The sequence below is a fragment of the Ranitomeya imitator genome, chromosome 1 (assembly GCF_032444005.1).
Source record: "Ranitomeya imitator isolate aRanImi1 chromosome 1, aRanImi1.pri, whole genome shotgun sequence".
Taxonomy (NCBI): domain Eukaryota; kingdom Metazoa; phylum Chordata; class Amphibia; order Anura; family Dendrobatidae; genus Ranitomeya; species Ranitomeya imitator.
The window spans coordinates 286585702-286598698 of NC_091282.1; the positions used below are offsets into that span (position 1 = coordinate 286585702).

The following is a 12997-nucleotide window of genomic DNA, read 5'->3' on the forward strand; positions in this document are numbered from 1 at the left end:
TGTGGACAACCCCTTCTTATTCCCCATGTTTCTCTCCATTACAATAACATTTCTATTCCCTTCCTGTGCCAGCACCTTGCCAAAGGTGTCGGCACGCTGGTTCTTGGTGCTCACGTAAGAGAGCCCTAAGAACGGAAGTGCCAACACTGCTGGAACTGGAGGTGAGTATAGGTAGTTTTATTTTATCGAGGGCAATCATGGGTATTGTTTACCCACCACTTCAGTCTTTGTTTCAGTGGACTCCCAATGTTCTTTATATGCTTGATGTTTCAACACTGGCAAGGGCCCCAGAGGTGACCTCAGTGGTGTCAATCAGTGATTGGGTTGCAGTAGTCACTTGTTGGACTGTCATCACTGGAGGACCTTAATAATCTTAATAATATTACTTGCACTCCTTCATCTCCTTCTTTTAATTGTGCCCTTTGGAATCCACGGTCTGTATGCAACAAGCTTCCTTTCCTATTACTTTCTGAAAAACTCTCTGAATCTGCTGGCCCTCACGGAAACCTGGATTCAGGATTCTGACACGGTCTCTCCTGCTGCCATTTCAGATGGTGGCTTACAATTCTCACATTCCCCGAGACCCAAAAACAAACATGGTGGTGGAGTCGGCATACTTCTCTCCCCAAAATGCACCTTCCAGGTCATCCCCCCAGCTCCATCATTCTCATTCCTTTCTTTTGACGTCCACACCATTAGGCTCTTTTTCGTCCCCTCTCCCTCAGAGTAACGGTCATATACCGGCCTCCAAGCTCACCCACCCACTTCCTGGACCATTTCTCTGCCTGGCTGCCGCACTTCATGTCCTCAGAACTACCAACCCTTATCCTGGGAGACTTCAACATCCCCATAAACAGCCCCACTTCCACATCTGCATCCCAGCTTCTATCACTAACCACTTCTCTAGGCCTCTCACAGCTCTCAACCTCTGAGACACACAAGGACGGTAACACCCTTGACCTGGTCTTCACATGGCTCTGCTCAGTCTCCTACCTAGATAACTCACTGCTTCCCCTCTCTGACCACAACATTCTCTCCTTCACACTCACAAATCCTCGCCCACCCCAGCACACTCCTACCTACCGCACATTCAGAAATATACATGCCATTAACCCTCATACACTTTCAGACTCCCTACACTCATCATTGTCCCCAATCTCTTCTTTTTCCTGTCCTGATCTGGCTGTACATCACTTCAATCACACTCTTAGAAGCATCTTTGACCAATTAGCGCCCCTCACCCTCAGAACCTCCAAACACAGAGTGAAACAGCCCTGGCTCACATCGCAATCCCGATTTCTCCAGCGATGCTCTAGGTGTGCTGAACGCTTATGGAGGAAAACACGCACACCAGAACACTTCATACACTTCAAATATGTTAAGGACCTATAACTCTGCCCTTCACCTCGCCAAACAGACCTACTTCACCACCCTGATCTCCTCACTAGCCAACAATCCCAAGAAACTTTTTGACACCTTTCACTTCCTCCTCAGGCCAAAAGCACAAGCCCCTATCACAGACATCTGTTCTGATAACCTGGCCTCCCACTTTATAGAGAAAATAGACACTATCCGTCAGGAAATCCGCTCCCAATCACCAAGTTCAGTGACTCCCATCCCTCCCTGCATCTCCCCTGACTCACTCTCCACATTCGATCCCATCACAGAAGAAGAAGTCTCCAGGCTCCTCTCCTCTTCTCGTCTGACTACATGCACCACCGAACCATTCCCTCACACCTCCTCCAGTCTCTCTCTCCATTCGTCACAACTCACCTAACTACAATCTTTAATCTCTCTCTCCTCTGGCATTTTCCCCTCCTCCTTCAAACTGTCTATCATTACTCCATTACTAAAGGAACCCGCTCTTGACCCATCTTGCCCAAATAACTACAGACCGGTCTCCAATCTCCCCTTCGTCTCTAAACTCTTGGAGCGCCTGATATACTCTCGCCTTACCCGTTACCTCTCCACTCACTCCCTCCTAGACCCTTCACAGTCCGGTTTCCGCCCCCTACATTCGACTGAAACTGCACTCATCAAAGTGACCAATGACCTTCTGGCAGCAAAAAGTAACGGTGACCACTCTCTGCTCATTCTTCTCGACCTTTCTGCAGCTTTCGGAGCTAGGCTCCAGTCACTTGGCATTAAGGACACTGCTCTCTCCTGGTTCTCTTCCTACCTTTCTGACCGCTCCTTAAGTGTTCTGTTCTCTGGCTCCACTTCCTCTCCTCTTCCTCTCACTTTCGGGGTACCTCAGGGCTCAGTCCTTGGCCCCCTTCTCTTCTCCCTCTACACAGCCCCAATTGGACAGACCATCAGCAGATTTGGCTTTCAGTATCATCTTTATGCTGATGACACACAACTATACACGTCATCCCCTGACCTTACCCCCGCTGTACTACAGAATGCCATGGACTGTCTGTCTGCAGTCTCCAACATCATGTCCGCTCTCTATCTGAAACTCAACCTCTCCAAAACTGAACTTCTTCTGCTCCCGCCATCTACTAACCTCCCTAAATCTGACATTTCCCTCTCCGTGGGTGGCACCATAATAACACCCCGGCAGCAGGCGTGCTTTCTGGGTGTTATGTTTGACTCCAATCTCTCCTTCACCACCCATATACAATCTCTTGCTCGCTCGTGCCGCTTACACCTAACGAACATCTCTAGAATCCGCCCTTTTCTCACCATGGAAACAACAAAAACCCTCACTGTCGCCCTGATGCACTCCCGTCTGGACTACTGCAATGTTCTATTATAATTGGCCTCCCCCTCACGCGACTTTCCCCTCTCCAGTCCATCCTTAATGCAGCAGCCAGGGTCGTCCATCTGGCTAATCGTTACTCGGATGCGTCCGTTCTTCACCAGTCATTACACTGGCTGCCCATTCATTACAGGATACAATTCAAAATACTTGTTCTCACCCACAAAGCTCTCCACAGTGCGGCACCCCCTTACATCTCCTCCCTCATTTTTGTCTGTCGGCCTAACCGACCGCTGCGCTCTGCAAATGACTTTCGACTAACCTCTGCACTAATCCGTTCCGTACCTCCCACTCCTGACTCCAAGACTTCTCCCATGCTGCACCAATGCTCTGGAATGCTCTACCCCAAGATATTAGGACCATCCACAATTTGCATAGTTTTAGGCGCTTGCTCAAAACACATTTGTTCAGAGCGGCCTATCATGTTCACTAATCAAACTCATTTTATGTTTGTGTGTGTGTAGCCCATTCACTATCCCCATCTATCCCCCACCCTCTGAAGATGGCTGGACCATCATTGTAAATACATCATTGTAAATACACACCTGTACTTTGCATCTCTATCACCTTATTGTAGATTGTAAGCTCTCAGGGGCAGGGTCGTTTTGTTTCGCTTTAATTATTGTATTGTTAACGTTGTTACTTATGACTGTTGTGTTTGAAACTGTTAAACTGTAAAGCGCTGCGGAATATGTTGGCGCTATATAAATAAAGATTATTATTATTATTAATCTGCTGCATTAGAGCAGTGTGGGTTTGGTAAGGTAAGTATAACTATTCTGTTATAACATTCTAAGCTTTTGGTAATTTATTACACTTGCTGACTTTCTTGTGATTCCTTCTTTTCTTGTGATCTGATCTTATTAGGTCTGCTAATTAGAATTGTGACCACCAGGGTGGACCATAGCAAGCTTTTTTTATGATTTTACTTGTAAACATTTTAAGTAAACTTATACAAAAAAGTATTTGATCCCTTGCTGATTTTGTAAGTTTGCCCAATGACAAAGACATGAATAGTCTATAATTTTAAGGGTAGGTTAATTTTAACATTGAGACATAGAATATCAATAATAAAATCCAGAAAATCACATTATATAATTTATACAAATGCATTTGCATTTTGCAGTGAGAAAGAAGTATTTGAAACCTCTGGCAAACAAGACTTAATACTTGATGGCAAAACCCTTGTTGGCAAGCACAGTAGTCAGAGTTTTTTTTGTAGTTGATGATGAGGATTGCGCACATGTCAGGAGGAATTTTGGTCCACTCCTCTTTGCAGATCATCTCTAAATCATTAAGATTTTGAGGCTGTCGCTTGGCAACTCGGAGCCTCAACTCCCTCCTTAAGTTTTCTATGGGATTAAGATCTGGATACTGGCTAGGCCACTCCATGACCTTAATGTGCTTCTTTTTGAGCCACTTCTTTGTTGCCTTGACTGTATGTTTTGTGTCATTGTCTTGCTGGAAGACCCAACCATGACCCATTTTTAATGTCCTGGCGGAGGGAAGGAGGTTGTTTCTCGGGATCTTTCAGTACATGGCTCAATCCATTTTCCCATTTCCCATTGATGCGGTGAAGTAGTCCTGTGCCCTTAGCAGAGAAACACCCCCAAAACATGATGTTTCCACATCCATGCTTGACAGTGGGGACGGTGTTTTTTGGGTCATAGGCAGCATTTCTCTTCCTCCAAACACGGCGAGTTGAGTTAATGCCAAAGAGCTAAATTTTTGTCTCATCTGACCCCAGCACATTCTCCCAATCATTCACAGAATCATTCAGCTGGTCATTGGCAAACTTCAGATGGGCCTGCACATGTGCCTTCTTGATCGGGAGAGCTTGCAAGCACTGCAGGATTTTAAACCTTTATGGCGTAATGTGTTACCAATGGTTTTCTTGGTGACTGTGATCCCAGCTGCCTTGAGATCATTCACTAGTTCCCCCTGTGTAATTTTAGACTGACTTCTCGCCTTCCGCATGATCAAGGATACCCCACGAGGTGAGATTCTGCATGGTGCCCCAGACCGATGTCGATTGACAGTCATTTTGTATTTCTTCCATTTTCTTACTATTGCACCAACAGTTGTCTCCTTCTCACCCAGCGTCTTATTTATTGTTTTGTAGCCCATTCCCGCTTTGTGCAGGTCTGTGATCTTGTCCCTGACATACTTATTAAGCTCTTTGGTCTTGCCCATGTTGTAGATGTTAGAGTCTGACTGAGTCTGTGGACAGGAGCCTTTTATAAAGGTGACTATGGAAGACTGCTGTCTTTAATGCAGGTGATGAGTTGATTAGGAGCGTCTAACTGGTCTGTAGGAGCCAGAACTCTTAATGGTTGGTAGGGGATCAAATACTTATTTCTCACTGCAGAATGCAAATAAATTTATATAATTTATACAATGTGATTTTCTGGATTTTATTTATAATATTCTATGTCTCGATGTTAAAATTAACCTACTTAAAATTAATGTCTTTGTCAGTGGGCAAACTTCCAAAATCAGCAAGGGATCAAATACTTTTCCCCCACTGTATTTAATCTTGGGAAAACACACTCCAGTATTTTGGTGTGAAATAAAGTTTTGCTTTTCAATGAAGGTAAAAAAAAATTTGCTGTCAATATAATTTCCAAGTTGATCCTGTAGTTGGATTTTACCAGTCCAGCACCTAAGCTGTTACAGATTTTTACAGATACCTCAAGTGAAGCAGATGCGACTCAGCAGTTGTCTCCCTTCCAAGACACTTTGCTGACATCAGAGGAACCTCAGCCCTCCACCTCCACATCCTCTAACCTCTACACATCCACTACCTCCTGCCAAGAGCCACTTTCTGCCATGCAGATACAGCCGTCTCTAGGAGGTTTGTGAAATCTAATGGATAAAAAAGCATGCAATTGAAAGCAATTTGTTTCCCACCATATTTCATCTTTGCAGTTCAGTTTGAATCTTGCACATACCTCAACATTGAAATTGCAACACAAGAAGGAAAATCATAGGTTCGATAGACATGATAATTATATCCAAATGATGAAAAACTGGAAACCAAAATTTTTTCAAAACATCTCATTAATTCAGTATGCACTCCACATGCAGAAATAAATGCAATGACATGCCCTGGTATAGAATCAATGAGGTTATTAATGGTAGTCTGATGAATACTCGGCCATATTGAATGTATTTGGACATGTAAATAATCAAGATCTGCTACTGGCAGCTGCCGTTGCAATTGCCAACCAAGGATGTTCCAAACATGCTCAATGGGAGACTTCAACCATGCAGGCTTCTCATAGTAGCACGAGCAACATGCAGCCTGGCATTGTCATGTTAAATATGGCTCCTCAGACACTTTGGAGAAATGGCTGTTCCGCTAATGCCACCACTAAATCAATGTAAACCTGAGTTGTTAGTGTACCTGAAATGGAGGTCTTGAGGTGTCCAGTTACCCTATATTATACTACTCAATCTCCGGAGTTGGAAAAGAATGTCCAAGAGCTGTTTTTGGAAACAATGCCAGGCCACATGTTTCTCATGCTGCTGGATTGCTATGAGCGCCACCCTGTGGTCGGCGCTCATAGCAATGCAGGAATTCGGCTACATGGGAGCGATCTGATGATCGCTCCCATGTAGCTGAGCCGATCGAGTTGTGGCAGCTTCTAGCCTCCCATGGGGGCTATTGAAGCATGGCAAAAGTAAAAAAAAAAAAAAAAAAAAAAATATAAAAGTTTCGCCCCATTCAAACTAAAACAATAAAAAAAAAATCAAACCTACACATATTTGGTATCGGGCGATTCTGAATGCGGCGATCTATCAATTAAAAAAAAGGATTAACCTGATCGCTAAACTGCGTAGCGAGAAAAAAATTTGAAATGCCAGAATTACGTTTTTTGGGTCGCCGCAACATTCCATTAAAATGCAATTATGGGCGATCAAAAGAATGTATCTGCACCAAAATGGTATTATTAAAAACGTCAGCTCAGCACGCAAACAATAAGCCCTCACCCGACCCCAGATCACGAAAAATGGAGACGCTACGGGTATTGGAAAATTGCGCAATTTTTTTTTAGCAAAGTTTGGAATTTTTTTTTACCACTTAGATAAAACGTAACCTAGACATGTTAGGTGTCTATGAACTCGTAATGACCTGGAGAATCATAATGGCAGGTCAGTTTTAGCATTTAGTGAACCTAGCAAAAATTCCAAACAAAAAACAAGTGTGGGATTCCACTTTTTTTTGCAATTTCACCGCACTTGGAATTTCTTTCCCCATTTTCTAGTACATGACATGCTGAAACCAATGATGTCGTTCAAAAGTGCAACTTGTTCCAAAAAAACAAGCCCTCACATGGCCAAATTGACGGAAAAATAAAAAAAGTTATGGCTCTGGGAAGGAGGGGAGTGAAAAACGAAAACGCAAAAACGGAATAGGGCAAGGTAGTGAAGGGGTTAAAGAGAGCTGCCAGCAGTGGATCTTGATGATTTGCGTGCCCAATTGCACTCAGTGTGGCAAAACATTCCTCAGACAACCAGTAATACTCATTGATAGCAGCCAAGGCCTACTTAATAAGTAATAAATGATCATGGGTATTGAAAATGTTTCCATTTTTTTCATTATTTACATATAGCTATATATTCTGTCATTTTTATAATGCTACAACTTTGCCTTCTTGGTGTTTCAGTGTTGAGGAGTGTATGCCCACCACTGCTTGGTGACTGAAAAACTTACTACTCAGACACAAAAGGATGAATCCTTAGCCACACCAGCCTCTTGTAATATTGTGTATGTATACAGTACAAACCAAAAGTTTGGACACACCTTCTCATTTAATGATTTTTCTGTATTTTCATGACCTAGAATATAAGACATATTTTCAGATGTTTCACTCTTTTTTTGTTAAGTATATACAGTGGGGCAAAAAAGTATTTAGTCAGTCAGCAATAGTGCAAGTTCCACCACTTAAAAAGTTGAGAGGCGTCTGTAATTTACATCATAGGTAGACCTCAACTATGGGAGACAAACTGAGAAAAAACAATCCAGAAAATCACATTGTCTGTTTTTTTATCATTTTATTTGCATATTATGGTGAAAAATAAGTATTTGGTCAGAAACAAAATTTCATCTCAATACTTTGTAATATATCCTTTGTTGGCAATGACAGAGGTCAAACGTTTTCTGTAAGTCTTCACAAGGTTGCCACACACTGTTGTTGGTATGTTGGCCCATTCCTCCATGCAGATCTCCTCTAGAGCAGTGATGTTTTTGGCTTTTCGCTTGGCAACACGGACTTTCAACTCCCTCCAAAGGTTTTCTATAGGGTTGAGATCTGGAGACTGGCTAGGCCACTCCAGGACCTTGAAATGCTTCTTACGAAGCAACTCCTTCGTTGCCCTGGTGGTGTGCTTTGGATCATTGTCATGTTGAAAGACCCAGCCACGTTTCATCTTCAATGCCCTTGCTGATGGAAGGAGGTTTGCACTCAAAATCTCACGATACATGGCCCTATTCATTCTTTCATGCACCCGGATCAGTCGTCCTGGCCCCTTTGCAGAGAAACAGCCCCAAAGCATGATGTTTCCACCACCATGCTTTACAGTAGGTATGGTGTTTGATGGATGCAACTCAGTATTCTTTTTCCTCCAAACACGACAAGTTGTGTTTCTACCAAACAGTTCCAGTTTGGTTTCATCAGACCATAGGACATTCTCCCAAAACTCCTCTGGATCATCCAAATGCTCTCTAGCAAACTTCAGACGGGCCCAGACATGTACTGGCTTAAGCAGTGGGACACGTCTGGCACTGCAGGATCTGAGTCCATGGTGGCGTAGTGTGTTACTTATGGTAGGCCTTGTTACATTGGTCCCAGCTCTCTGCAGTTCATTCACTAGGTCCCCCCGCGTGGTTCTGGGATTTTTGCTCACCGTTCTTGTGATCATTCTGACCCCACGGGGTGGGATTTTGCATGGAGCCCCAGATCGAGGGAGATTATCAGTGGTCTTGTATGTCTTCCATTTTCTAATTATTGCTCCCAATGTTGATTTCTTCACTCCAAGCTGGTTGGCTATTGCAGATTCAGTCTTCCCAGCCTGGTGCAGGCCTACAATTTTGTTTCTGGTGTTCTTTGACAGCTCTTTGGTCTTCACCATAGTGGAGTTTGGAGTCAGACTGTTTGAGGGTGTGCACAGGTGTCTTTTTATACTGATAACAAGTTTAAACAGGTGCCATTACTACAGGTAATGAGTGGAGGAAAGAGGAGATTCTTAAAGAAGAAGTTACAGGTCTGTGAGAGCCAGAAATCTTGATTGTTTGTTTCTGACCAAATACTTATTTTCCACCATAAAATGCAAATAAAATGTTAAAAAAACAGACAATGTGATTTTCTGGATTTTTTTTCTCAGTTTGTCTTCCATAGTTCAGGTCTACCTATGATGTAAATTACAGACGCCTCTCATCTTTTTAAGTGGTGGAACTTGCACTATTGCTGACTGACTAAATACTTTTTTGCCCCACTGTAATTCCACATGTGTTAATTCATAGTTTTGATGCCTTCAGTGTGAATGTACAATTTTCATAGTCATGAAAATACAGAAAAATCTTTAACCCTTGTCAGGCTGCATAATTTTACAACCTTAACAGGCTGCATAGGTACAATTGTACCTTCACATATACCTCCACTGTGGGAAGACTTTACTTGGTTTCAGAAACTAAAGTTCATTCAGCTACAAATGTTATGCTGATATCTATTGTTCAGTGTTGTTACTGGTCACTTATGTTGCTGTCAATTAAGTTAATTCAAACTGGGAGTGGCTTCTACTTGTCTTCCTGCCTCCCTCCTCTCATTAGCCATTTTGCTGTTCATCTCATTGCTGTGAGCACACATTTCTAGGCTTGTGAAGTCTTCAATTTCTTGGAAACGAAGGTAGGAAAGTCTCACAGCATCTAACAGCCAGTTATACCTTTATTCTCATTATGTGGGGACAGAACAGTCAAATTGTCTTTCAGCCTGGACTTGGCTTACATATATTTTGTATGAAACTTATCACTATAGGTATAATTTTTATACGAAAAATGGATAATAATTAGTATCTACATATTGTTTTACGATGTTTTATTTATATTCAGCACAAAATACGAAGCCAAAATTCATCTAGCAAGTCATCATGAGTGATAGTAATGCTGGATCTAGTTTCCGCCATAATCCAAGAAAACGTGTTTGCAGGTTAGTATAATTTTGTGAAAAGCCAATAATGTAGTATTTCGGAAAATTATTTATTTTACATTTTTTCATATTTACAGATTTACGTCTGACGAAATAATGCGAATGCTAGAAGAATCTGATTCTGAGCATGAGGATGAACCATATGTTCCATCTGATGATGAAAACTATGTACCACAAGTGGATGTTACTGAAGAAGATTCAGACATTGAACAAGAAATGGTCATAGAGCATGAAAATGAATACGAATCAGACGAAAGTGTTGAGGATGATTCTGTGCCTCAAAGTGCAGGCGACATTTGGACTGCTAAGGATGAAACTCAATGGTGCAGTAATCCACTGCCAAATGCACAAACAAAATCTCGTAATGTCCTACGACAAAGAGGTGGCCCTGCAGCAATCAGCAACCTATATACAGCAAAAGAGCTATTCAAGTCCATCATGACTCCCGAGATGTGTGACATCATATTACGGGAAACGAATCGAAAGGCCAAGAGAGTTTGTGATGCTTACAACAACGAACTGGTACAACGTTTTCCTGATTCTTCCAAACGGCCACCACAAAAAACATTCAAGCAATTTACTGAAACTGAACTTCATGCATTTTTGGGCATACTGATTGCTGCTGGTGTGCACAGAGCCAACAAAGAGAATCTGGAGGAAATGTGGAATGTTGCTGCTCTGCCTCTTATACGTGCAGCCATGTCTCGTGACCGCTTCAAGATGATACTCAGATTTATCAGGTTTGACAACGAAAATACACGTGCAGAACGTGTGCAAACAGATAAAGCTGCACCAATACGGGACATCTGGACAATGCTGAACAGTAATCTGGAGAGAGCCTACAAGCCATATCATTGTATCACCGTCGACGAGCAATTATTTCCATTTAGAGGTCATACTAAATTTACCCAGTATATACCTTCAAAACCAGCTAAATATGGCATAAAGATTTTCTGGGCTTGTGACTCATCAAATGCCTACCCTTTACAAGGTCAGCTCTACACTGGGAAACCAACTGATGGTCCTCGACAAGTAAACATTGGAGAACGAACAGTATTGGACCTAGTGAGCTCGTATAAAGGCTCTGGAAGAAATGTCACCACCGATAACTTCTTTACAACCATGGAACTAGCTAAGGTATTGAACTCCTGGAACATGACACTAGTTGGTACAGTGAGAAAAAACAAAAGGTTCCTACCTAACAACATGCAGCCTGCCAAAGAAAGGCCTGTATACTCGACAAATTTTGCCTACAATCATGATGCAACAGTCTGTTCATATGTACCAAAGAAGAACAAATCAGTCGTGCTTCTATCATCTATGCACATGACGGGAGAAGTTGAAGAGACACTAGCAGCCAAGCCAGAGATAATAAAATACTACAACATAACAAAAGGTGGTGTTGATGTTATGGATAAAATGTTGGGAGAGTACACTGTGAAACGACGAACATCACGTTGGACTTTGGCATTTTTCTACAATATGATTGATGTCAGTGGGTTAGCATCCTACATCATCTACAGAGAACACAATCCAAGCTTCAGGGCAAAGGATCAACGAAGAAAGTTCCTGAAAGATCTCGCAAATCAGCTGTGTATGATTGCAATTGAAGATCGTAGTACAAACAAAATGATGAGAAACCATTTTCTTCGAGGTGCAGTAGAAATGGTGCTTGGACGATGCATTGTGGTAGCATCGCAGCCAGCAGCTGGCCCCAAAATACCTCATGGTAGTCGTGGACCCTCCCCTGTTGTTGGTAGTTGCTATGTCTGCAGAGACCTGAGGCGAAAACAACGCAAGACTAGAAAGTCTTGTGTGGTTTGTGTGAAACCCATTTGCGATGAACACTCTGTAGCAAAGCCAACATGCATTACTTGCAAAGAAAATCAATAAAAAAAAGTTTCTTACATTTTCTTTTATAATGTAAATGAACAGTTTTTTACTTGTTTATAATAGTTAAATAGCATTATCATTAAAAAAAAATTTATGCTTTTTCCCTTGCATTATCTTCATTCAAAATATATGAGGTACATTTGTACCTATGCAGCTTGTTATGGATGCAAAAAGATCTCGACCCCTTATCTCGGAAGCGGGTGGAGATATTTTATTGAAATTTGGCCAATATATTCTGGACCAAAAATGTAGAGATGTCACGAAATTTCAGCCCTCTACGTCTTTTCAAAAAAAAGTTATTGCAATTTTAAAACGGAATAGTTACAATTGTACCTATTCAGCCGGATAAGGGTTAAATGAAAAGGTGTGTCCAAACTTTTGGTCTGTACTGTATACATTGTTCTGTAATCTGGGCTCCTTTTTTTTTTTTTAATAGATTCTGCTTCTACAGCAGCTAATCCACAAGAAAACAAGAAAATGAAGGTGAGCTGTGGAGGTCACAGTTTCACAGATGTGACAAGTGACCAAGATCAGGCCACTACTAAGTCTGATGATGAACAAAATCATCCTCCTCCCAAGAAAAAGCTGAAAGTTGGTGAGTAGTGTTTTTTTTTTCTTTGTTTTTAAATACCTTTGGCTGATCTCTTCAAAGAAAACATTTGTAATACAGCTTGATAAGAGAAGGCAGAAAAGTATCAAAGTGCCAAAAATACATTTGTAGTAGTCTTCTCAGCCTGTGCCATCATCCCCACTATCAAGACCATAAGCTTGTTGAGGAATTAGTTCTGGCGGGCAACGGCTAAGGCGCTGTTTCTGAAAATGTAAGTGTTTTTCCAGGTGGCACACAGGTAATAAAAACAAACTACAACATTTTGTAGTTTAGAGACACACAGGGAGAGCTGGCAGGAAGTTCAGAAAGTGGACCATAACAAAGAGAAGGATGGCTGCATGGGAGCTAAAAGAAAGGGAACTGGAAATTGTGGTTATTTTTATTCATTTATTTTTTGTAAGGGGCGAAATCTATGGCAAATCTGTACCACATCCGTGGCAATATATTCATGCATTACCTGTTGACTTTGCCACAGCTATATCATATTTGGAAATCTACAGCAGAAATATCTACTATATTTAC

At 41.9% G+C, this 12997-nt stretch overlaps 1 protein-coding gene across 2 annotated transcripts in view; it reads left to right on the forward strand.

Moving 5' to 3' along the window:
• CHFR (checkpoint with forkhead and ring finger domains) overlaps positions 1 to 12997 on the forward strand; it is a 99152-nt gene that overhangs the window by 29626 nt on the left and 56529 nt on the right. For both annotated transcript variants that reach the window (XM_069756095.1, XM_069756094.1), the window contains exons 6-7: positions 5451 to 5618; positions 12302 to 12460. In XM_069756095.1, the coding sequence (XP_069612196.1) occupies positions 5451 to 5618; positions 12302 to 12460 (327 nt within the window). The remainder of the gene's footprint in view (positions 1 to 5450; positions 5619 to 12301; positions 12461 to 12997) is intronic.